Source organism: Cotesia glomerata, linkage group LG6 (assembly GCF_020080835.1).
Source record: "Cotesia glomerata isolate CgM1 linkage group LG6, MPM_Cglom_v2.3, whole genome shotgun sequence".
Taxonomy (NCBI): Eukaryota; Metazoa; Arthropoda; class Insecta; order Hymenoptera; family Braconidae; genus Cotesia; species Cotesia glomerata.
This window is the reverse complement of record NC_058163.1, coordinates 2,010,258-2,037,934: the sequence shown is the minus strand read 5'-3', so window position 1 is coordinate 2,037,934 and position 27,677 is coordinate 2,010,258. Positions and strand designations below refer to the sequence as shown.

The window sequence follows — 27,677 nt, the reverse complement described above, 5'->3', positions numbered from 1 at the left end:
TTAAAAAATTTTAATTAAAAAAAATTCGATTTTTTTTTTTTAATTTCCAATTAAAAAATTAATTTTTTAAATTAAATTAATTAATTCAAGTTTTTTTAAAACAATAATTATTTACACTTTTTAAGTAATCATGCCTTAAAAAAAATTAAAAAATCTCAATAGACAAAAATTATAAAAATAATTTGGCATTAAGCAATATCGTTAATCGTTAAAAATAAAATTGTGATGAATAAATTTATTTAACGTTATTATAATTAATATCAATCGCGTATCACTGAACCCAAGTGGCAGGTACCCACTGAGGCTCTCTCTCCAAAGAATTAATTTCTGTTAAAAGTTGATTATAAGCACGATCGGTATCATTATTAATAATAATCATATCAAATAAATGTCCGTACTTGTCTTCCATATCGCGTGCCTTTTCAATAATATCTTTAAGCTCGTCTTCTTTGTAATTTTCATTGTTCTTAATTCGCTTTTGTCTCAACTTTTCTAAACTAGGTGGTGCGACGAATACGACATAAGGTTTTAGATCCGAATTACGTAATATTTTTAAACTCTGCGGATGTAAATTTAATACACAAATTTTACCGGAATTAACGACACTACGTATTGCTTCGATAGATGTACCGTAATAAGCTTTTTCATACTCCCCATGCTCCACAAATTTACGACCCACGATGTCTGTCTCGAACTGCTGCCGGGTTATGAAGTGATAATCCTGTCCGTCAACTTCAGAGCCTTTGCGTGGTCTACTTGTATCTATTTGTAAGTATTATTCATTTAATAAATATTATTCACTTTAATTAAATTAATAAAAAAATTTTATTTTAATTACGTGGTATAGCTGCAGCAAAACGCTCGCTGTCTTGCATCAGACGTTGTCTCAATTCATGGCGTCCAATATTCGGCGGTCCTATAAGTACTATTGGCCTTTTATGACTTGCACGAGGGTAATACAATGCTACTTCCTCATAAGTTAATACTTCTTCGCTATCGTAATCTGTAGTAAGTTAAAAAAATTATGTAAATAAAATTTTGCTTTATTAAATAATTATTTTTGTTAAATTGCACTGTACTTTCTTAAATATTGACCTTTTTAACGATATAAGCTCATTTTGATATTACGCTCATCAAGAGCTTTCATTTGAGTACCTACATCAATTTTTAATATATTTTTAATATATACATATATATAATATATATAAATATATGAAATATATGAAAAATTGATGTGGGTACTCAAATGAAAGGTATCAATACGTGTAATGTCGGGGTTGGCTTATATCTTTAAAAATGTCAATAGTTCACAAGATACAAGGTATTTATTAAATAATGACTCTTGTTAAATTGCACTGTACTTTCTTAATTATTGGTGATTTTAAAAATATAAGCTCATCCCGATGTTACACTAATCAAGAGTTTTGATTTGAGTACCCACATGCATTTTTGATATATTTTTCATATATACATGTATATAATATAAATTAATATATAAAATATATGAAAAATTGATGTGGGTACTCAAATGAAAGGTCTCGATGAGTTTAATGTCGGGATGAGCTTATATCTTCAAAAATGTAAATAGTTTTCAAGATATAAGGTCATTTCTTAATTATGCATCTATAGAGATAGATAATTTTTTTATTCTCTTAATAATATAAATTAAAAAAATATCATAATAACAAACTCAAAAATAAAATTACCATCAATCGTCGTTGTTGAATAACTAGGATAACCATCATCATTGATACTCCCACCAAATTTAGCCCTCTTCTTCTTTTTCTTTGGATTTTTCCGTGTGCATAACAACGTACTAGACTTCTTTGAACTTCTGAGTGTTGTTTTACCGCCAGTTATCGTTTGTTTCATCGACTCGCGCCTTATGTAACGATAAAAACAATAATTAATTAATAAAGATCCCATTTATGTAATCGGATACAATAAATTGATGATACTCACTGGTGTTGAAACGCTTGACTGGGTATTAAGCCGGCTAAAGTTTGATCTTCTTCGCCTTCACGATAAGCCTGCCACCAATTAGAGTCATCTTGAGATATTACGTGCAATACATCGCCCTTCTGGAAACTTATACCTAATTCACGGCATGGGATGTAAGGATCCTCTTCAGGGTCGTAATCAAAGTGCGCTCTTACGTGATGTATCTAATAAATAAAATTAATTAGCTTCATATATATACAATAGAACTTTTTTTTTTACTTACCAAATTATTATCTTCAAGTCTACTGTCACTGTTACTGCGGACGACTGACGAAGCTGGTAAAACTATAAATGTTAAGCTGCCTTGCATGCTAGCGAGTATATCGCACACTTCATTAACACTTTTGCCACGCATTTCAACGCCATTAACTTCAAGTACTTCATCGCCTTCATTAAACAGCCCTGATTTATCAGCAGCGCCTCCACGAACAACGCGTCCTAAATAAAAATAAAAAAAAAATAATTATTTATTGATTATAGTTGATGTAAGGAATAAATGACTGTAATAAAATAAATTACCTATGATGACAGCATCTCCCTCATTACGTACAGTAGCACCAAGTGGTTCATTGGTTTTTTCTATTTTAATTATTTTAATATTATCGGTATTACGCAACGAGTCACGCAAACTCGAATGACGGCTTAATGATTGCTCACTTGCTGACGATGACAATGGACCGTCTTTTAATTGTATGCCGTCGCAATATGAAATTATTGAATCGTGAGCAAATAATAATCCTTCCATGTCATAACTGGTTAATAACCCAGTTAATTCTTCAATTATCGCTAATGTTTCGGGCGATTTAACAGTCTGGGTTGTTTGACATTCTTCGAATAATTCAACGCAATCACGCGCTAAATTCGACGCGTCATCATTGTAAGCTTTGTGCAATTTTCCAGTACGAAGTTTTGTTTTTATAAAATTGTGGGTCGCTAATGCCGTCGCGAAACGACGCTGTTGGACTAATGAACGGACTGCTTCTAATTCGGCTTCTACACCTGGTCCTGATATACCTAAGGCACCTGATAGATTCCTTAATTGTAATTGTAATCTTTCCAGAGTTGCTACCACTTCTCCGTAAGCTGGAAAAAAAAATTCATTTTACTAATAATTATCAATATAAATCAAATTTTGATTTATTAACTAATGACTTTAGTTAAATTGCACTGTACTTTTTTAACTATTGACATTTTTAAAGATATAAACTCATTTTGACATTACACTCATCGAGAGCTTTCATTTGAGTACCCACATGCATATTTGATATATTTTTCATATATACATATATATATATAAAATATATATATATAAAATATAATATAAAATATAATATAATATAATATAATATAAAATATAATATAAAATATATATAAAATATATATAAAATATATACATAAAAATAAAAATATATATATATATATATATATATATATATATATATATATATATATATATATATATATATATAATATATAAATATATAAAATATATGAAAAATTGATGTGGGTACTCAAATGAAAGCTCTCGATGAGTGTAATGTCAAAATGAGCTTATATCCTTAATAGTTCTTAATTATCTATCTAGAGATAGAGCATTTTCGAATGCAATCTAAATATATATAATATAATTTAAATAGGATTAAAATTTTAAACACAGTTTTTTTTTTTAATAAAAAAAAGTAATGTTACTCAAAGGTTTTATGTGAAAAAAGATATGCTAAAGAGAAAAATGAGATGTGATGGACGTATTTTTTATCTCACCAAGAGGATTAAATGTGATTGAATATTACGACGGGCGGGGATTATTTTTTATCATAAAATAAAAATTATTTTAAAGTTTTTTTCTCTCTCTCTAAAAAAGGTAATAAAAATTGTAAATTAGAAAGATGATAAATAACTTACATAAAATTTTCGGATCTTCTGGCAATTCATCAGCAGCAACTTTCGGACTAGCTTGACCCGAAGTTTGTTCTTTTTCCTTCCGTACATTCCCCGTGGTGTTTGTAACCTCATCTTGGTTGTAAGCCGGATTTTCCTGTCCAGCAAGTTGTTTCGCATGGCTCTCAAGAGCATGGAGTTTCTGTGAACCGCGCAAAGATTGGTTAAGAAATTCCCGTCTCTCCTCAAAGTCTTTGCGCTGTCTCAATTGTTCCTAAATAAACAAGATAAATAAAGTAAGCAAAACAACCCAAATTTTAAAAAATAAAAAATTTACCTTGTATTTTTGAATCGTTTGCAATTGCTGTGGCGTCGGTTGTGATACTATCGATGATTCTATTCCGGTATTACTACTAGTATTGTCATTGTTATCATTAATAGTACTATTACGCGTGGATAAACGTAGATTATCTTTTGGCGGGCGAGCTGGCGCGCGTTTTTGATCTCTTGGTGGTAATAATGGTTTAACGCCATTACCCTAAAATAACAAATCAGAATAAAATAAATTTTTTTATTATTTATTTAGCTAAAATTCAAGAATATTTTTTCAATCATTTTCCAAGATATTTTTTAAAATAATTTTTTGTATTAGTTTTGAGATTTATTACACCGTTTTCTTTGTTCCATTTTAGGTTATGATATTTATTTAATTGTTTTAAAAGTTCTACTACGTTTAATTTATAAAATTTTTTTATAACAACCCGAATAAATAATTTTTTAGCTGTTAGATATTTATTAAAAAATTATTTCTTCAAATTTTCTTCACTATAACCTAAAATTCAAACAACGATAAAAAATGTCTCTATAAAACGATGATATTAAATAAATTTAATAAAATAATTAAAGCTCCATCACCTTTCATGCATCCGTCACCAAGTGATTACAAAAAAAAAAAAAAAAAAAAAACTTATCCATCCCAATTACCTTGTGATCTTGATGACTATCTACTGCTTCTACATCCCGTTGTATACCATCATTTACACTTTTATTGTTATGATTACTATCATTACTATTACAATTATTATTATTATTATTATTATTATTATTATTATAACTTAAAGAATGGTGTGGTGAAGTAAGCATTAAAGAAGCGTCGTTTGTGTTTAGATTAAAGTGACAATTACTCTTTAATGATAGTGAAGAATATGAAGAAGAAGCAGTAGAAGCGTAAGAGGGAAGCGATAGGGATTCATAGGCATTAAACAACGCGGTGTTTTCAGCATTGTCCAAGTAAACATTTACTTTAGACTGATCAAAATCCCTATCTGTACCCAAAACATCATTTTTATTAACCATCGACTTGATGCTGTTTGTTTTATTATCAAAGCTCTCGTTTCGAAAGCTATAGAGTCTCGAGAATGACAACCCAACACAGGAATTGTCATCATCAATCATCAGTGAAAAATTCGCGTCTTTATCGTCATCAGAAAGTCTGTAAGACATCGGAAGAGTTTTTCGATTTTTCAAAATCTTGTTAGGGCTCATGTTAGGAATAGTGTTAGATAATACAGAAATCGGTCGTGGTGTTAAAAGCTTACCCGGGTGCTTAAGACTTTTTAGTCTTACCTTTTGCCCATCATTGTCATCCAACGCAACCACACTCTCTTTAGATTTGCTCCTATCAGTTAATATTTTGCTATCACTGCTTTTATTCTTCACCTCGACCTTGTTCGGAGGCGGATAAATCGGGTGGCTTTTAGTCACCGGAATAAAGTCCGGAGGACAATCAACTGCGACCTCTCTAAATCCCCGTGAGTTGCTCTTGTGGCTGTCGTTTCTCAAAGTGGAATACCCGTTGATAGTCGGAACCTGCGGCGGCAAAGGTGGAGGAGTTGGAAGCACAGGCAGGTTGCTTTTTTTCGGGGGTTTCTTGATGCTGGTTCTAGCAACGAACCCCGTGAGATCAGCAGCAAGCAGATCATCGGTAGACTTGGCAGCAATTAGATCTACATCAAAGCTAGAAGTGTTCTTGGGTTTCTTTTTTTTACCCAGAGATTTTTCAGGCTTTCCGATAGGAATTATCTCGCAGTTCTTGCAATTGTCTCCAATGATTCTGAGATCTAGGACTTCATCAGACCGGATCAATAAACCTTGATGCAAATCCAGTCCATAGGCTGGATTATCAAAGGAGGTTGTCTCGCGGGTCATTCCGTAGATACTGAGGTCCGGAATAGTGCGACAAGGAGAGCCTAGGTCTATTCTTCTCGCATCGTAGAGCGGAGACTCTTTTCCGGGGATTATAAGACTAGTATCTAAGGCGGTTGTTGAGTCAGACCGGCCTGAGGAGGACCTAGGACTCGCGGAATCGTCGCTGCAAGTCTTTAGCATGGTGGGGTAGTCTTCTTTGGCGAAAGGATAGTCGTCGTCGATGTCAACGTTGGACTCCTTTATCTGAAGGTGAGAGTGGTTGCTGGTTGGACTGTCTATCTCGTCGAATATCGAGAGGATCGGCGACTTGGTGGTGGAGTCGTTGCTGGAGTTATCTGAATTTTTGTCAACTGTTATTTCGATTAAGTGAGTGAACCCGGAGAGATCGTTGACTGGGAGCGCAGCGTCTAGGTTATTTCGCGGGGTATGATGAAGGTTTTTGTGGTGATAAGATGAATCGTTTTTAATGTTTAGGGTTAGCTCGCGCAGGTCTGAAAGCGGCAAATCGACTTGGTTTCCGGGCCGCTGGTTGTTGTTGGTGGTGGTGGTTGTTAACTTTGTCGACGGGTAAACTGTTACTGCTACTGGAGAGTCGGTTGTTTTTGGTAGTGGTGGTGCCGGGGGAGGTGACAGTGGTAAGATTACCTTATTGTTTGCGTACGCTTGCTGGAGAAGAGTGTCGGGAACGTCGACTGGTAACTCACGGTGGTGACCCGGGGTTACCCCCGGGACCCACATCTCATCTGGAGGAATGTGGGGGCTACGTGAATCCTTTGATTCACGTAGCGATGGAGAGTTATTGTTGTTTTGCAGTTGGATGTCGTTCACGCTGGTGGCGCTGCGCCGGCGAGACCTGCAACAAATTTTTTTGATTAATTTAATTAGTAATTATTACTTAAATTAATTTGCAATTAAAGTTGAATTGCTTTTTGGTAATTAACCTAATTTATTTTTTATAAGCTCCTTTTTTTTTGGATTAAAATCTTTAAATTTTGCGCCCCGGGCCCATAACCTGTTGTAAAATCATTTCAACTGCTTCTAGCTCCTCAAATAATAACTCCATTGAAATTTACAAGACCTTATTTGTAGATTATTAAATTCTCTAGAAATTTTGTTCCAAACTTTTTTTTTTAAATCAAAATTTCAAAAGTTACATATTTTATTAATTTTGAAATAAGGTAAAAGCCCCAATTATTGACAAATTGTTTTTAAATATATTTAATTATCTGTAATAAGAATAACTATCATATAAATGTTTATTAAATTCTAATTAATTAAAAAATTTTAAAAAATTACTGTCCGTTAATATTAAATATTAATTATTAAAAAATGAAGTTTGCACCAGGTAAAACCTTACGAGCGTCTATTTTCTTAACAAATTTGGTTAGAAAAGCATTTTTTTTAAATGCCGAGTTTAAATTAATTTATTCATCTAATTATATAACTTTTTTTTTTTTTTTAAATTAACAATATATGCAAAATTTATAAAATTGAATAATCGAAATTAATATTTAAATAATAGGTGTCAATAACTAGTTGATAATTTTTAAGTTGAATCTCATATTGACAGCCAGTCGACAGCGCTTTGACGCCTTTTTTTTTTTACTTTAATCTAAAAAATTAACTGTAAGAGTTTGAACTCTTCTGATTAAATAAATTATTTTTATATTTCTAAAAGTAATTAATCATTTATGGAAATTATTATTAATAAACTTTAATAATATTGATTACTTAATAATAAGTTTGGATAAATAAGAATAAACAGATGATTCTAGGCATGCTTAGTATAGGTGTCAATAATTAGATCAATCAGTTTTTTAACCTGCCGATAATTGGTGTATCCGGATACTCTATTTAATTATTTAAAATTAATTAGTAAATATCAGTGATTATGATTTTAAAAGAAGAAATTGATTTGTAAATTTGTAAAACATTACTTGAGACATTACCACAAACAAAATTCAACGATATTGATATTTGATTGCTTAAAATCAAATTAAATCATAATTTTGTCTCTTATAGTGTCAATAATTGGGGCTTTTAATTTATCTAGAAAAAAATTACGAGATCAAGTATGATTAAATGAATTTAAAAGGAAATAATTCCGTTACGAAATGATTGAATTGAAAAAATAATTGAAAACCCAGCGTCTCTTTTTTATTTTTCAATTCTATTGTATTATTTTATTTAGTTCACAGTATATCGATTAACACATGTAAATGAACACGTACATAATCTATAGATAGGAATTTGTGTTACGATGAACAAAGAAACACAACAAAAGTAAGGTGAGGACAATAGCCAGCAATAATAAACCGCTGTACCGCTGTACCGCTGTACCAGTGCGGTTACGCACCAACCGTTGATCAAATAACTCTCATTCAGCCATTTTTTATTTATTATCCTTTAAACACGCATGCCAAGTAAATTTCATATCCAACGGTCATTTTCATTCAGCTGAAAAATTAGTTAGATTTTTTTCTTTATTTCTTTGGAAGCTTTAAAAATTCCTGAGAAAGAAAGAGCGTCTGACGTCGGGGGTTATCTTTTTTTTATTCTTTATCGCCTTTTTTTTTTCAAGGTCTATTGTATGATAATGTTGAGACACTAATGCACGTGATCATTAGGAACTATTGCTCTTTGAAGTATCATCAAAGTTTCTCTTTTCTTTTATCATTATTGGAATTAGCAAGTAAACGAGGAACATGTTTTTACACATCGTTGAGTCACCAAAGCTACCGAGACGATTTCTAAACAAAAAATTACTATTTTTATCGGTATTTTCTCAAGGGTATTACTCATTGATTACATCAAGGGTCTAAATATTTTTCGATGAGAAAAATTGGAAAATTTTCCAAGTTTTTGGTCATTTTATAAGGTAAAAGCTCCAATTATTGAGACACTATAAGAGACAAAGTTATAATTTGATTTTAAGCAATCAAATATCAATATCGTTGAATTTTGTTTGTGGTAATGTCTCAAGTAATGTTTTACAAATTTACAAATCAATTTCTTCTTTTAAAATCATAATCACTGATATTTACTAATTAATTTTAAATAATTAAATAGAGTATCCGGATACACCAATTATTGACAGGTTAAAAAACTGATTGATCTAATTATTGACATACCTTAGCCCCAATTATTGACACCTATACTAAGCATGCCTAGAGAATCATCTGCTTATTCGTATTTATCCAAACTTATTATTATTAAGTAATTAATATTATTAAAGTTTATTAATAATAATTTCCATAAATGATTAATTACTATTAAAAATATAAAAATTAATTTAAAAATAATTTATTTAATCAGAAGAGTTCAAACTCTTACAGTTAATTTTTTAGGTCAAAGTAAAAAAAAAGGCGTGATAGCGCTGTCGACTGGCTGTCAATATGAGATTCAACTTAAAAATTATCAACTAGTTATTGACACCCATTATTTAAATATTATAAAGCATGCAATTAATTTCGATTATTCAATTTTATGAATTTTTCATATATTGTTAATTCAAAAAAAAAAAAAAAAAAAATTATATAATTAGATGAATAAATTAATTTAAACTCGGCATTTAAAAAAAATGCTTTTCAAATCAAAGTTGTTAAGAAAATAGACGCTCGTAAGCTGGTTTTAACTTTATTTTTTAATAATTAATATTTAATATTAACTGACAGTATTTTTTTTTTTTTTTCAATTTTTTAATTCATTAGAATTTAATAAAAATTTATATGATAGTATTTATATTTATATTATATGTATGTATATTTATATGATAGGATATTCTTATTACAGATAATTAAATATATCTAAAAATAATTAAGGTTGATATTAAAAATTGGATTTTTATGACAAAGTAGATGCTTTTTCCGAATAAAATTATCTATAATAAATTTACTTTTGTTTGTAAAAATATTAAAATATAAATCAGAGTGTAATTATAATTTTTTCTGTAAAAATTAAATTTTTTTCCATGAAAAAATTACTTTTGACCAAAAAAAGCCTTCAATAATTCAAACAGTCATTTAAAATCACTTTTACAATCACCCTGACATTTTATAATTTAATTAAACCAAATTTAATGCTCTTTTTACGACCCAGCTGTCTTTGACTTTAAAGTTTTTTTCCGTATTACCTTAAAAAATTCGATTATCTTATCAAACAATAAAACTAACAGTCCAAATAAAAATATTTAAGACAAATAGTTGACTTAGTAGATTACAAAATGACACATTATGGAATTTAAGCGTATAAATGATGTCAATTTGTATTTATTTTTATCTAATCGAGCTACTGGTCTAAAAATAAATAAAAATCCAGTAACCACTCCTTGAAAAAAATAAAAAAATGACGATCCCTTGGGACTCTTAATTTTTTAATAAATATTAACGATACATAATCCTACGAAATGAGTTTCTATGTGATTATATGATAAATATCTAAGGATTAAAATCAAAGTTAAAAATGTGTGTGTGTGTGTGTGTTTTTTTATAATACAATACGTAAATAATTCATGAGCCGTGATTATTATGAAGTACGAGGATAGATGTTAATCCCCTTGAAGTATCAAATAAACTATTCGAGTCAAGTTTTTAACCGAAGGACAAGAGGACACAACAATACAACTCAACCACTTGTAAGTTAACAAGTGTATTATTATTATATTTTGGCGAGGATGAAAAATATAAGTGGAACTTGTTTAGAAAAAAGATCTTCCGTAGAAGAGTTGGGTATACTTAAAAGACAAGTGATAAGTCAAGTAATCTAGATATATCACTTCAAGCATCTGAGTACGCCATTGTTCATCTTCTAGATGAACTAAAAAATTTTTACGGGTTTTTATTCAACATTTTTTCAAGGATTTTATTAATTTTTAAAAGATAAATTATTTTTTTGGAGTTAATTTTATATTTCTTCTTTTCTTTTGAATTAATTTAATAGTTTATTTAAATTTAAATCATTCTAAAAACTCCAAATAAAATTTAACTATATTTTTCTTAAAGAAATTTTTGAAGAAATAAACTTAAAGATTATAATAAAAAACATCAAGTGATTTTTTAAATTAAATTAAAAAGAATTTTAATTAATTTTTGAAAATATCAAAATAAAAAATATTAAATAAGTACTGTTAGAAAAATGAATAAATTATATTAAAATAATAAAACATAAAAGATTTTCTATACGGATTTTGAGCTGTCTAGATTTTTCTTAACCAACTTAACGTGTGTAATGATAGTAATTAGATTGTTAGAGCTCGAAGCCGCTGAATGATTCAACTTTAAATTCCCGTTAAAAAATAAAAATGTTTCTTATTTTTTTTCTAACAAAAATTCCATTAATTTTTCGATTAAAAAAAAAAAAAAAAAAAAAAAAAAATATTTGTGAAATAATTTATTAAAAAATAATAAAAGTAATTTGTTGTGAAGATAATTGAGGTGTTTAAAATAAAAGCAAGAATAATTATGATAAAACCTACCAATGCAATGTTTTGAGGATCCTCATGGTGGCTTTTAATAACAACAATCTAACAGTTAAATGAAATGCAACTTGCTATTTAATTATACTTTAATTGTTAAGTATTCTCAGCGTAGTGTGTACGTGGGCGCCTGTTATGGGTGCAGTCGTCTTTTATTTATAACTTTGTTTAAAAAAAGTATCTGTGATTTAAAATTTAAATTCAAAATCGTTTAAGTTCTCCATTATCCTAATTAGTATCCTTAGTAATGAGTTTGTTAGTCATGAATTTAAGTGCATTAACGTCAGTTTAGCTGTAAATATCTTACCGGCCTTTAAACCGGCTTTCCTTTTAAAAAATCCACCATTTCTAAATCTTACATGATGAAGAAATAAAAACAATTATTTAAATAAAACTATTTTCTTCACCACTTAAATTCCATTCTGCTTAATTTCACTATTTTTTTCTTTTTATTTAAGACAATATTATTTTATTTTTTTTTTTTCGACCACATTTATCACTAAAAAAATATTTTTCATTAATATTACGTCATCACATTCCAAGCAACCTGTTTTGTTCCCACACAACTACAAACTACGCACACCGTGTCAGGTTTTAAATTAAAAATTATGAATCACTCTGAACTTGGTGTCAGAATCTTGAGAAGAAAAGTCCCAAAATTTCATTTTTTCTCCTATAAGTTTCAAAATTTCACTTTAAAATTATCCTTTGGGCACTTTTGGCTCATTTATTTTCTAAAACTTGAACAATATTTACTAAAAAAAAAAAAAAAAAATGCTCATATAAAGGTCTGTAGTGACGCTCAGACGGTTTTACACTGAGTTTGTTGGCTTCGCTGGTTTACCAGTCCCCTCGGCCACGACTTCCCGGATGAAGGTGGCCCCTACTTCTACTATTACACGGACACACATTTTTCAGTGTGTATCACACAAATATATACACTTATATATATATCCCTACTACTCAAGAGTGCAGAAATGCATTCAGGTAAAAGCCTAATGCGTTTAATGTTCTGTTAATGTCAATGTGTCTCTCTATGTGCGTATTTGTGTGTACGATGCACAATACCAGCCAGAAAAAATGTATATTTATGCTAAAGAATCCAGAAAAATGTTAATTTTTTAAAATGGTAAAGCGCCCTCTGAGGGGGGCGTCTTTACTTATTTTCTTCAAAATAATTGTCAATCTTTCTTTTGGAGCGTTAAAGTCACTGCAATATTTTCTCAGATGTATATAACGTTTTGCTAGGATAAATTTATATGTGAGTGTGAATCTGATCTTTATGGTCATGGGAAAAAAACATAAGAGATATAATGATTACTGATATAAGGTTTTGTGTTCTTGTTTGCAAAGTGATCCTTAATTTTTTTTTTTTTTTTTTAATGAGATCTTCCTTTACGCTTACTTGTTTTACTATATGTAATTAGACTCTTGCTGATTAATGAATTTTTATTAAAATGACAAAATATTCTATTTGATTTTTTTAAGTAAAAAGTTTTTGAAACAGTAATTTCTTACTTTCGTAAATTTTTAGCGGAGGGTGTCACGGTTAGTTAATGTTAGTGAGAAGTTTTAATAAATTTAAAGAAAGAGCTTTTAAATTATTCAAACATTGAGAAGTTAGTGAAGAAATAAAAAATGGTAATTTTGCCAAGTCAGAAATTTTTATAACTTTAAAGTGCATTCATAAAAAATGATTACTGAAGCATTATTTACTCACTATACAATACTACAGTCCATTTATAATTTTAAAATATACAGCGAGTACAATAGGCTGGACGTTCGATGATTGTAAGCGTTTATAATTTTTCAATGACAAACTTTAAATTGTTGAAGAAAACTTTAAATTCTGTTTGGAGAAAATTAAAGCCATTTTTATTTTTTTTTTTTTCTGTGTAAAAGTTAAAAAATTTGGGTATTTTTTATAAAATTAAAAAAAAATTAATTAAATATTTAAGAAAAATTTTTTGGAATTTTTTCAGTTTAAAAATTAATGTTTAAATTTAAAATAAAGTTTAAAGAAAATATGAGTGAGAATTTTCTCAGGGATACTCGCAAAATTTTTCTTGAATGACTCAACTGAATGATAAATAGAAAGTCTAAAGGTGAATTCCAGCGTTGGAGCTAAACCTAAACTCTAAACTGAGAAATAAAAGGATTTTTGTAAATCTTCTTGGAAAGATCTTTTGTATTATGTATTGGAAGAGGGTAGAGAGTATTTTAGCTCAAGTTGTTTAAATTTTAAATCCTAGGTACCGAGAATAAGGATATAAATATAGAAAGGTCAAGAAAAGGACCAGTGGACCGAGGTAGTAGCCCGCTTGACCCTCTGTTCTCAAAGCAAAGTGTTTGCAGTACCCAACCCGAGTCCTACCAGCATCCGAATTGCTTTTTACCTTTTTATTTATTTATTTTATCTTGTGCTCCAGAATATCCATATTTACGTTCATTCAATATCTACCTGGTATTTTAAAATTAAATCCTCAATTTCTCACTAAATTATTCAACATATCTATTTCTATTTCTGCTATCTCTATCTCAGGAAAACACCAACCGTTGTCTTATTAAATCAATCGATAAATTTATTTTTATACACGTGACGTCAATTGTTATATTTTTAAATTTGTTCATTTTTTCCTTTGGCAGTAAAACATTTTTCTTGTTGCTTTTAAATGTCCTGAGAATTGAAAAAAAATTTATTTCCTTATTTTTTATTTATTTATAACTCTAAATTATTGTTAATCCAAAAATTTAAAAAAATTTTATTACTAAAAAAAAAAATTGCCACTTTTAAATATTCCATCAAAAAAAAAAATTTTCTTCACATGAAATATTTTTTAATTCTTTTTCACGATTTTTTTTACGAGCACACAGTCTCGTATTACAAAGCTCCACATGTATTTTTTTATTTCCAAGGACTATTTCCACGAACCGGCATTCTTTGATGTAAAATCCACAGAGAAAAAAAAAACTACCCACAAAATGGGACTAGTATAGTATATTACAAGTTATGTTATAAGTAATTCGATATGTATATATGAAGCCAGGTACTCACTTTTGTATAAAAACAGTTAACGTTATTATCTGTAAGACTATTAGTTACTATTATTAACTATGGTAATAATATAATAGTAAAAGAAGGTATTACATAGTGTGCAATTAACAAAGTAAAATAGCTAAGTAAAGTACCGAGACAATGAGAAATAAAACTAAGTCGGAATGTCATTTATCATCAGTGTGGCACCTGATATCTCTTATCTAATGTTTCACTTGTATATACATACATATATATATATATTTATATTTAGATATTTAAATTGATGTATTTTTACACTTTGTACTTTTAATAGTATAAATATTTAATTTTTAATTTATAATCTACTTTTGGGTAGGTGCCGCAGTTTTTTTTTAATTAATCAGATTATTTTTGAGCGAAATTTGGAAATTTGTTAAAAATTTGTTAAAAAATTCTAAATACCATGTTTATGGGTTGAACCAAATATTTCCCTAACATTAATTATAAATCAACAAATCATGTTTAAAAAATTTTTTTTAAAGAATGTTAATTATAAAATTAATAACACCCAACACAAAAATAAAAGGTTAATATTTTAGATTACCAGCAATAAAAAAATGGATTTTAAGTGAGCATATGTTTGTAGGATTTACCCTAATACTAAAGTCGGATGACTCATCGGAGGAGGCGTTCCATTCAGGGCCTCAAGACCCCTAAATTCAAGAACAACATTACACAGGGGAACATATACGCACATATAAGAGCAGGTTGAAAGTTACGGGTGAAAAGACCTTATTGTACGTTATGGTCGTAGTCATCATCTTTTGTTGGTATTAGTCCGTAGGTGTTGAAAAACATAATGTTAAATGTAAAGGGGCTACGCATGTATTTTGGTAGAAAAAGAGGGTCCGGGTTTCATTCGTACTGGGGTTTCCGGCTGTCAGGTGTATTTTATTATTTTTTTACGACAAACTCAAGCTCCACTGACTATCAATGCTCCTCTGTTTGTTAACGCAGGTGCTTTACCAATACTAACATCAGATATTTCTATCTTAAAAGATGGGGAAATATCAAAGGAGTTTTTCTAGGAATTTAAAACCTACCCTTGGAAAATTTTTAGATCTGTATCTATTCACTGGGATTTTTTGATTATGATCTATTCTAAATTCTTGCTTTTATTTTGGTAAGAAATTTCAGGGAAATTACTGAAAAAATTCTATTTCTTCCCACAGATTTGAAGATAAAATTAGAATTGACCGCCACAAAAGAAAATTTGGAACTTTATAACAAACATATTTTGGAACTAATGAAAAAAACTCAAGTACTTTACCTTCCTCTTTTATAAATTAAGTAATTGGACAAACTCATCGATACTAAAAATCATTTATTATGGTCTATTTGAAAGTGTTATAAACTATGGAATTATAGCCTGGGGTGGTGCCTATGATAACACTTTAAAACCTATTGTAAATCTTCAAAATAAATTGTTAAGTAAAATGAGAACTACTAATGATTTGTTAGGACCACTGAAGATTAAACAATCTTTCATTGTCCAAGCTTTAACTCTAAGCTTTGTACTCTAAGAGAATAATTAATACACGGTCTAGACAGTTAACCCTACCAAAAATTAATAGAACACTAAGTACTAAAAATGCAATTTATATTGCAATAAAATACTTCAATCTACTTCCGAATAATCTGAAAACGCTAAATTATAATAAAAGGTTAAGAAAGCATATTGTGAGGTGGATTAGATCAATTGTACTAATTAATTTTATAAATGTATTATATTTTTCTGGTGTCTATGCACAGGTGCTTTCTGCACCTCTATAGAATGTTTTTACCAGAAGTAAATAAATAAATAAATAAATAAATAAGAAAAAGTTTAAATTTTTAGAATTGATAAAACGGCATACTTTTAGCGGTTTATATCAATTATTATTTATAAATTGAAACAAACACATTACTCAGTAGCGGTAGATAACAAAACAGATGTTAAAGTGAATCACACATCAGAGTGTTAAGATAATATTTTGATACATTTATATATACGCTGGATTAACGCATGGCCTCAATTGGGAGATAAAAAATTAATTTAACAAAACAAATATTTACGATCATCACAATAATCGTTATATACACAAAGGTTGGCTTATTCAACCAGATAAATTTAATTAAAGAGTATCATGTAACCTATAAGAGTTTAAGCGACGATTGTTGTCAAAAATACTCTTTTATTAGCAACTGCTACGATAAAAAAAAAAGCAGAAGGAGAAAAATAAAAAGGTTTTTATTCATCTGCATGTGAATACTCGTGTATCTCTTTGTCAATTGAGGACCATTTCTATTATGCGCCTATGAATAAATTGTAAATACGAGAAAACACTTTCTTTGTATCGGGGTATAAAGAGAAAATAGCTTGAGGGTGAGTTTCATTTTCTTCTATCAATAAATTAATATTTTTAATAATTATAAATTACCTGCAAATAGGTTCTGGATTGTCGGTACTCAGAAAGTCATTAATCGCCGAAGAAGTTGAACCACGTGGAGATCTTGGTCCACCTTCTGGTTCTCCGATCAGTACTTCTGTTCTGCCATTTTGGAACGGGCTACTCGATCGTCTTTCGCCTAATTTTGACGTTACTGATGGATGCTGTTTTTAATTTATTATTATAAATATATTTTAAAAATAAAGAAATATGTGTGTGTGTGTACCAGAGTACACAGGTAAGAAGTGAAACTTCTTTATGACGTATCATTTTTTTACTATTTACAACTTGACAGAAATTGGGTCGATAAGGTTTAAGAAAAAAAAATTTTTTCCGTATTAAATTAAAGCTGTTTTAGTATTATAGACATGCATACAAATAATATATGAGTAATTGATTTTATCATTACTCTTATTATAATTATTGTATTTCATCAATTATGATCGCATCGTAATTACCATTGTTGTCATTATTTAGACTATGCCATTATTTAATCTAAAAATTAGTTAATCAGCTTATTTAATAACTTACTCAAGTACACAAGTTATTAGTAGATAATTGTAATTATTCATTAAAGTATCAAATTCAAAATCAATGAATAAATCATTAGAAAAGAATAATTAAACAAGATGTACGTATGCATATTTTTATTTTCTAATTGTGTGATTGTTTGATTTTTAAATTGTTATTTAATTTGTTTCTTTAATTATTTTTAGAATTAATAATGTTTATTAGATTTATTCTTTACGTCGCTATACTGAACTTTGATTTAAAAAAAAAAAAAAAAAAAAACATGGCGCGTAACCGAAAATCGTGACGATTTTTTTTTTTTACATTGCTATAAAATTTCTCTCATGCCGATAAAAAAGTTTCACTTCAAAAATTATAATTATTAAACATTAATAATTAATTACCAGTAATTTTGGTTCGTCAGAATAATTTCGTTGTTTTTCTAAAACTTCTTTGTTACTATAATGATCATCGTTACTTATCAATACTTCATTATCATCGTTACTTATACTTTTTGGCACTGTTCCATTGCTTAATTTTGAGGGTGGAGTACGGTTTGCCGTTTGTCTTCAAATAAAACCCCAAAAAATTAACCAACAATTTAAAAAAAATTAAATAATAAAAAAAAAAAAAACTTACCCATCAGCAAGTGTTACGGTAATATGATTATTTGGACTATTAGAGTCTTTATTTATTGGTGTTTCGATTTTGCTCGTCGATGCTGATTTTTCTTCATTGATCTAAAAAATAATTTATTGATGATTAAGCTCTTTATCATCAACGCCCATTAAAAAAATTTATTTTAAAAAGCCGAGTCATCAAATCAAAATTTAACATAATTAATTTTTATCTAATAATAATTATTAAAAAAAAAAAATAAGTTTTACATAAAATTGTAGCAGTGACCTTTAGAAATTTTTTTTAGTTTACGCTAAGTGAGTTTGAATAAAAAATAAAACTTATATAACGTCGTTTTGATCCACAGATTTAATTATCGTGGTATGTGGTGTAATTACACTACAATGTAGATATGTACGTACATATAGAAATATAAAAGAGATTAAGAGATAAAGATAAGCGATAATCATTAACTCATATACATATATATATGCGTATAAATTACTGTGCCAATGGATAAAACCGCAATTTAGTTCCACTGTATATTTACGTTTTTTTTTTCTGCTTTTCCGTTTTCGATAAACAATTACCGATTTTATGAGCGTAATGTAATAATCATAAAGCAGTTAAATACAAAAAAATAATTTCAGCAATTAGCACGTAATTTTAATGGAGTATTCTCAATAAATTAAGCAGTGAAATAATAAAAAATAATATAAATTTTTCATTATCTTACCTGTTGATGTAATATTGCCTGGATATCACGTGGCTTTACTTTTTTTAATGCTGGTAATTTTTGCAAACGTTCTCTTGCGCCTCTAAAAAATATAATTTGATTAAAAAAAATTTTTTTTTTAATCTTACAATAAGTTTTTATTTTTTTTTGAACTTTAAAAATTATTTTTGTAATTTTTTTTCAATAAAATAACATAAAAAAATAGTTAAAAAAAAATTTTTTTAATCTTACAATTAGTTTTTATTTTTTTTTTTGAACTTTAAAAATTATTATTGTAATTTTTTTTCAATAAAATAACATAAAAAAATATTAAAAAAAAAAAATGTACCTTTCTAATGCAATTACCCAGGCGTCACGTATCTTATCAGCATTTGGACCATCCAATTCTTCTAGGGACAATTAAACAGTGATTATAAATCAAATAGATAATAATTAATTAAAAAAAAAAAAATTACCATCATCTTCATCAATAAATTTAAAATCTTTATCAAAAAATAAACTATTTCTCTGATCATCATTAATTATTAATTCTTTGTCATTAAAAGTCAATTCATTATTTTTTTTAAAATCATTTTTACTATCAACGCAACATATGAATTTTTTAAAAAAATAATTTTGCCAAGAATTGTGCTTGTTCATTTTTAATTATCTTTTAGACACGATAGTTTTATTTATATTGTGATTGCCACGGCGATTTAAATAAAAACACTTTATTTGTTTTTTAAAATAGGAGTTTGTTAAAAAGATAAGTTAACTTTATCGTTGTGGATGTGTTTAACAGTAGACGTTATTTTACATTGAAGCTGAACTAGGTTGAGCAAAGAGCCCATTTATATTTGGAAGCGCGATTCTTTTTGGGATAATAAAAGAGTAAAAAGAAATCCAAGAGAAAAAAATCCAACGAGATGAGTGAAAAGACTCGAGATTACTAAGAGCTCAAGAAAATAATTAAAACGAAAGGAAAACAGAATATTAATATTTATGATAATAAATACTCTTTATTTTTTATTTATTTACTCCAATATTTTCAATTTTAATTCATTAAATTTAACAATACTAAATGACGTTTTTAATTTTTTAATAATTAAATCAGAACAAAAAAATATTTTTTAAAAATTGCACTTATAATTTTTTACAAATGAAAATTTTCTTAATGAAAAAAAATTTTTAAATGTCAGCTAACTTAATTTTCATTTAAATTCAATGTTTACCGAGCGAAACGCCGGAAATACCGGGTTAATTATATGTTAATTATTAATCAATAATAATTAATTTTATTATTAAAACTCTACTGGGTAATTTAGAAAAATTACATGTCTACACCATAGTTATTATTAACTTTCAAAGTTAATGGCTTGCTATTATTGGATTCTATCGTAAAAGTCATCCGAGGAATTTTTTATTCTTTTATTTTAATCTAGCGAATTTTATTTATAAACTTCTCAAGTTTTGTCCAAACGATTTTAAGTTTCAATTATTTAATTCGCCTAAAAAATTTAATTGTTTTTTAATTTTTCCGCTGGGTAGCGGGAGTGTCACATTCTCTCATATTTAAGAAGCCATGTTGTTTAATTTTTCTTCTTTTTAACCTTTAATTTTATTTAATAGTTATTTTTAAAAGAAGAAATATTAACAATTATTTTTTGTGAATAAAAATATTTTTAGCGGCTTTAAAATGTCATTTTTACACTCTTATTGAATACGCCATAACCTCAAATGAAAATCATTAACTTGTCAACAATATACGTTATAATAATTAATGTAATTTTTTTTTGGCTGAAAAAATCAAATTTTGTACATTTAAATGTAATTATTGAAAAAAAAAAAAATTATTGTTGTTGTTTTATCACGTTTAAAAATTTCTTCTTTATCAAAAAATTGAAAATTTAATTTTTATGAGTTTAAATAAAACAATTATTAAAATTTTAATCATAAGACACTTTTAAATTTTCCAAAAAAAAAATCCTAAAATTAACAAAACAAAAATACATTATTATAATGACATTAAAGTTTTAATTTTATTTAACAATTAAATTGATTATAAAAAATTATTTTAAAAAAATTGCATTTTTTATTTTTTAAAATTTCTAAATGTTAATTTTTTTTTTTTTTGTCATAATTTGTTAACAAAAATTCTAAAAATGATCAAATATCTGCTAAATTAATTTTCATATTATAAAATAAATAATTATTAAAAAAAAAAATTGTAAATAAATACAATAACAATTCGCCATTACTTTTCGGTCTAAAACCAGTTTCCTAACTGTAAAATTAATCGGCCTCCATTCAATCGAATTTAAATCACACATCATCATTAACTTCCAAATCGACTTATTGGAATTAAAAAAAAAAGAAGAAAAAATAAATTAGATACTTAAATAATAAAAAAACAAAATGTAAATCCATATGTTTGTTCCCGATGTGTTAAAAGCGTGGAACAAGTCACGGTTCATATCACTAATTACAAATTAATCTAAAACTCGTAGAAAAAAAGTTCTGCATATGTTTAAAAAAAACTTTTTGTTAGTTAAAGAAGAAACTATCTTTTTCTCTCACCTGTTGTAAAAATTTATTAAAATATCTCGCACAGTAATAAATATTTTGTATTTTGCGCGTAAAAAAAATAAATAAATAATTAGAGGAGAATTTAGACGTTAAAAATTTATAATAATTTTAATAATGAATCACGGCAGCGTAATGGTACATCGACATGAAAGTCCATACTACAATACCGTACAGTGTAGTACAGGTATATGTATGTAAAGGTAATATATAATAACATTCGAAGGTTGCATTCCCGCCTTACCGGTATTTATTCTATTCAATACAAATTGACCTATTATTTTTTATCTCCGTCTCACTTGTATTCTGGAAACTATTTATTATCTCTATTTAACTAATACACATTCACCGTGCATCATATATGTGACTAGTATATACATTTAATATATATACATGTATGCACGCCAGTCATTTTTATTTTCACCTGAAAACTCGTGAGCTATTTACCTCGAATCGTGACTCACGGAAACGACCGACAACATCGAGAGAAGGATTCTTACCGATTGGACCCGAACTGACCCGAACTTCATTAACGAGTCCCAGGTTTACGGACTAACACGAGCCAGCGCGACAACACCCGAACTGATTAATTTATTAAACAATTAAATTAATTCTAAAAAATTATTTTTAACAAAATGACATTCAAAATTTTTTTAGAATTTTATGGCAATTAAATTATTATCAAAAAAATTTAATTTAAAAGTTCCACATGTGAAAATTAATAAAAATTATATGTGAAAAATTTTAGAAGAATTTTTTATGAAAATAAAGTTAGCCGACATTTAAAAATTTTTATGATTTTTTTTATTAAAGAATTATTATAAAAAAATTTTTTTTTAATTTTTTCATTTGTTAAAAACTTTAAAAACTATCAGTGCAATGTTTTAAAAATATTTTTTAGTTATAATTTAATAAATTAAGCAAAATAAAAAATCAAAAATATCGGCTAACTTTATTATTATGCATTTTTTTATTGTAATTGATTGATTAAAAAATTTTTTTTAATTTACAGCTGACGGCTAACTTCAGTATCATTAAAAAAATTGCATTTTTAATTTTTTTAAATTTCTACATGTCAATTTTTTTTTGCTATAATTTATTTGTTAACAAAAATTCTAAAAATTATTAAATATCTGCTAAATTAAATTTCATCTCGAACTAACGTCAGTATTTTTTAATTTTATTTATTAACAAATTTGTTTAGGAATTATGAACTTACTCATTTTATGGCCCGCTCTTCTAGTCACCTGGAGACTGATTGTTCCTGACCTGATGCACTGAAATTAAAAATTATAGTAATTTATAATTTGTTTTATTTTTTGCTAAGTTTTTTTATTTAAATAATTAAATAATTAAATTTATTTAAATAATTTATTGAAGAATTTTTATTTCAAAAAAAAATTTGAAAAATTCTAAATTCAATTTTCTAATAATATTTTTATTTAAAAAAAAAAATAATTTTAGTTGACATTAAATTTAGCTATCACTTGACAATATTTTAATTTTCTTCAACAAAAAAATTATTTAAAAAAAATTGTATTTTTAATTTTATTAAATTTCAACAAGTTCATTTTTTTAATGAGTTTTTTTTTGCCATAATTTATTTATTAAAGAAAATTAATATATTTTAGTTTAAAAATTGATGATTTAAAATTATTTTTAAAATACTTTTTAAAAATAATCTTTTCCATTGATCTTCATTCATCATCATAACTCATAACCTTTAAATAAACTACCATTTACACTTCCCATTTGTATTCCTTTTTTATAACCTCATTCTGTGACATTGAGCCTACATTTTAATACAATAGAAATAAAAAAAGTGAATTTAGATAACAAGCGTCACAATTTTACCAATCAATCTAAAAATACTTCTAAAAATACGATTCCAATTCGAGATTAAAAAAAGTGAGGTTAGATCAATATTTAAAATTTTTTGACAATAAAAATTAAAATAAAAATCACCTGGTGAATATGCTGACTGACTTCAGCATCAGTAGCATTTTCCAGCGTCCGTCCGTTGACCTCCAGAATTTCGTCGCTGACTTCCGGATACTCGGCGTTATCAGCCGAGGATCCTAAAAAAAGAATAAATAATTATTAAAATATTAATAAAATAATTCCTAAGCTTGAAAAGTAATTGAAGGATGAAATTTTAATATCCACTAGCGGCGTAGCGTAAAAAAAGGTGGTACGTCGAGTATTATTAATTTATGACCTATTTCTTCTTTAATAACTATCAAGTAAAAAAATCAATTTCTAATATGTATTAGAAAAATGAAAATAAAGTTAGAAAATTTTATTATTTTTTTTATTAAAGAATTATTAAAAAAAAAATGTTTTTTAAATTATTTTTCAATAAAATAAATAACAAAAATTTTTAAATGTCGGCTAATTTAATTTTCATTAAAAATAATTATTTATACAAGTTATGAAAGACATTTAAAATTATTCCAGAGTTTATTGTAATTAAATTATTATAAAAAAAATTTTACATTTGAAAATTAATAAAAATTACAAGTGTAAATTTTTATAAGCATTTTTTTAGCGTAATTTGTTATTAAAATTTGTAAAATTGACAAAAGAAAAAAAAGTTATCCATTTAAAAATTTTTTTATTGAAAAAATTTCACATGTAAAAAACTTGAAAAACTATAAGTGCAATTTTTTACAAATATCTTTTTAGTTGTAATTTAATTAATAAAAAATTTTTAATTAGATGAATATAAAGTTAGCCGACATTTAAAAATTATTTTTTTTATTAAAAAATAAAAAAAAATTTTTTCAATTGTTAAAAACTTGAAAAACTACAAGTGCAATTTTTAAAAAATATTTTTCAGTTATAATTTAATAAATTAATCAAAATAAAAAAATCTAAAATGTCGGCAAACTTTATTATTATATTAGAAAATACTATTTTAAAAATACTTACCGTATAATTTAATTTTTCCATTGTCGTTAATAAGGATAATGACGTATCCACTGAGATCAACCATTTTAATAATGAATATTTAAAAAATGAAAACACTTAAACTATGAACGACTTTTGGTTAAAAAAACTAAAGAAGAAATCTAAAATAAAATGGACTTTTGTTTTTAATTGCAACCACTTGTACTTGAGATAAAAAGAGTACTTGAACTCTTTAATACTCCACCCCAATGGGGATTCACTATCACTGTCATTCATTAAATATAAAATATATAAATATAAAATAAATTCAAGTATTTTCACAATAAAAATTAGATAAAAATCTTCGTGTCCACCACTCACTTATCACAATAATAATCATGGTTTAATTATTGTTTATTACGGCTATTGTTAGTTTAATAAAACTGGAAGACGTCATGGAAGACGTCGATTATTAATTATTTCAATCTGTAAAATATTTTTGGGCGTTTTAGGAATTTTATCCAGGGACAGGGTGGTGGGATGTGGGTGGTGTATATGGCTTATTAATCTACCCTGTGCCCTATAGCCCTATTTCCAGTTATAGTTAGCTGTCTTTCATTTGTAGACGATCAGAGTTGAGCAATAACGGCGATAACGACCACAACCGATGGACAATTGGGCAGAAGGATGCGCGCGCTTTCACGGCGACGCATTATTGTTTACTTCTTTTATAATAATTAGCTAACCGGGAAATTGTAAATTTATTTTATTACTTCAAGGAATGTACTAGGGTGTGAAGCTAATAATTAATATTTTTTTTTGTGAAGACAACTTTAATTTTTAATTAATAAAAAATTATAGAATTTATTTAAATTAATATTCTTCAGAAGAAAAATAAATTTATTAAGAATTTTAATTTTGTTTCACAATTGAAAAAAAAAATATGATACTAAAGCTAGCCGACGTTTTTAATTATTTGATTTTTTTTTTAATAATTAAATTAAAACGAAAAAACATTTTTAAAAAATTTAACTTATAGTTTTTGAAGTTTTTTACAATTGACATTTTTTTTTTAATTTTTTTAATAAAAAAAAAATTCTAAAAATTTTTAATTGTCGGCCAACTTAATTTTCATAAAAAAATATGAAAATTAATTTAGCAGATATTTAATAATTTTTAAAACTTTTGTTAACAAATAAATTATGGGAAAAAAAAAAATTGACATGTAGAAATTTAAAAAAATTAAAAATGTAATTTTTTAAAAATAATTTAATTGTTAAATAAAATTAAAAATTGGTCAAGTGACAGCTAACTTGAATGTCATAAAAAAAAAATTAAAAACAATTCAACTAATAATAATATATTATTCATTAAAATGAATAATAATGTACCTAAAAATTAAAAAAATTCTAATAGGAACTTTCTACATTAAGACAGTCCTTGAATAATAAATTTATTGATCTATTAACCAGATATATAAAAAATTTCTCATCAATTTAAACTACTCCATAGACTCCCCATAAAAAAATCCCGAAAGATTTACCGGTAAAAATAATCAATCCAAAAAAACTTTAAATTAAAAATTTCTTCAATAAAATTTTCACTTTTTGGCACATTATTAATTTATTTTGAAGATAAATTCCCGTTCCATCTTATCAAAACACTCAACTGATACTGTGAGAGTAATAATTTTTACAATTATAAACATTATTTATCTGGCTAGTTTTTTTATTATTTTTATTTTTGTAATTATTAGAGATGATCATATTAATTAAGTCGCACAAAAGGCACCACGGTTGCCACTAAACACCCCGGGATGAAAAAAATTAATCTAGGAGACACTATCATCCCTTTTTGATACTCTACTATACACTACATAGAACACAACCCCTATTAGGGCGCAAAATAAAATATATTTGAGTTTGCGCACTTATTTTAGGTAATACGCATGCGTAATTATTATTTTTACGCGAGTTTCTTTACCTTTTAACACAGGGGCGGTTTTTTGAATTTTAAATTTTAAATTATTCTTCTTTACTATCAACAAGTAATTAAAATTATTTTATTTAATAATTATAATTATTAAATAAAATAATTTTAATTACTTGTTGATTATTGTTGATAATTATCACTAATTATATTGTATTAAAATTTATAACAATTTTTTTCTTTATTTTTTTTTTTTGCAAAAGAAGAATTATTAAATTTTGCAAAACAATTTTTATAATTAGAAAAAATCGCATATAAATTAAAAAAAAAATCAATTAGGTTAAAAAGAAATTTACCTTTAGTTGGTGTTGTGGCGCTAGTGTATTCTTCCTAAGGTGTGAAAGGACTACCGTCATCTTGCTGTTGAGATTTATAAAAAATAATCCTGCAAAAAATAAATTTATTATTAAAAATAATGTCACTAAAATTGATAAAAAAATAAAAATTGTTTTTAATATTAGAACTAATTATTTAGAACTTAAAAAACTAGGTTAATATAAAAAGAATATGATTAGAAGGATATAATGAAGGAAGAATATTATTCTTATAATAATTAGAAGAAATTAATTAAGATATATTAATTATTATAAAAAATTATTAAGATAATTAATTAAAAATGTTTGAATTTTTAATAACATTTAAAATAATTAATTCAAAAAAATATATTGGTGGAAAATGTTTATTTTAAAAGATACCAACAAAAATTTTATAAAAATTTTATTAAATTACTGCCTACACGGAAAGAATAAGATGACACTGGATATCAACCCAGATTATACTCAGTGATATCTGTGGTGAAAAAAAATTTCAGATAGTAGCTAAAAAAAAATCTAGATTATACTGCGTGATATCTGGATTATACTCATTGTAATCTGGATTATACTAGCTACTATCTGAAATTTTTTTTTCACTCAGTATAATCTGGGATGATATCCAGTGTCATCTTGTTCTTTTCGTGTACTTATTTTTAAAAAACATTATGAATAAATAATTACTGATAAAATCTTAAAAAAAGTTATTTAAACTTTTCACTCACGTAAAGCACATTACCATTTTTTTTTTTATCTATTAAAGTATCTTATTCTTATAAATCAAAAAAATTAATTTTTAAACTTACAAATATTCAAATGAATATTTATATAAAAAACAGCAACTTAGTAAAAAAGTCTCAATTAACACCTAAATTTTTTTATATTCCAGTCTTAGTTTCAGAGCAATTAATTCTAAAACTTTGATAATTTAAAAATTATTTAATTAAATTTTAAATCTTTTAGTCAAAATTTAAAATTCAATAATTAGCTGTTATTT

At 26.5% G+C, this 27,677-nt stretch overlaps 1 protein-coding gene across 7 annotated transcripts; it reads right to left on the bottom strand.

Annotated features, from left to right (window-relative positions):
* Nucleotides 1-170: 170 nt before the first annotated feature.
* LOC123267528 lies at nucleotides 171-26,731 on the bottom strand. Of its 7 annotated transcripts, none has more exons than XM_044732193.1 (17): nucleotides 26,666-26,731; nucleotides 23,457-23,569; nucleotides 22,711-22,768; nucleotides 19,258-19,318; nucleotides 18,930-19,011; nucleotides 18,215-18,315; nucleotides 17,980-18,142; nucleotides 17,057-17,229; nucleotides 4,864-6,940; nucleotides 4,217-4,417; nucleotides 3,904-4,153; nucleotides 2,521-3,084; nucleotides 2,225-2,439; nucleotides 1,963-2,165; nucleotides 1,707-1,882; nucleotides 839-1,003; nucleotides 171-762 (listed from the first exon to the last, which is right to left on the bottom strand). In XM_044732193.1, the coding sequence occupies exons 3-17, from the start codon at nucleotides 22,712-22,714 to the stop codon at nucleotides 272-274; spliced, it is 4,926 nt and encodes a 1,641-aa protein (XP_044588128.1). In that variant the 5' UTR covers nucleotides 22,715-22,768; nucleotides 23,457-23,569; nucleotides 26,666-26,731; the 3' UTR covers nucleotides 171-271. The 7 variants fall into 7 exon arrangements, with proteins under 7 accessions (XP_044588128.1, XP_044588125.1, XP_044588126.1 ...); XM_044732190.1 differs by lacking the exon at nucleotides 26,666-26,731 and adding an exon at nucleotides 24,423-25,134; XM_044732191.1 differs by lacking the exon at nucleotides 26,666-26,731 and adding an exon at nucleotides 24,423-25,134 and having other exon boundaries at nucleotides 19,258-19,315.
* Nucleotides 26,732-27,677: the final 946 nt, after the last annotated feature.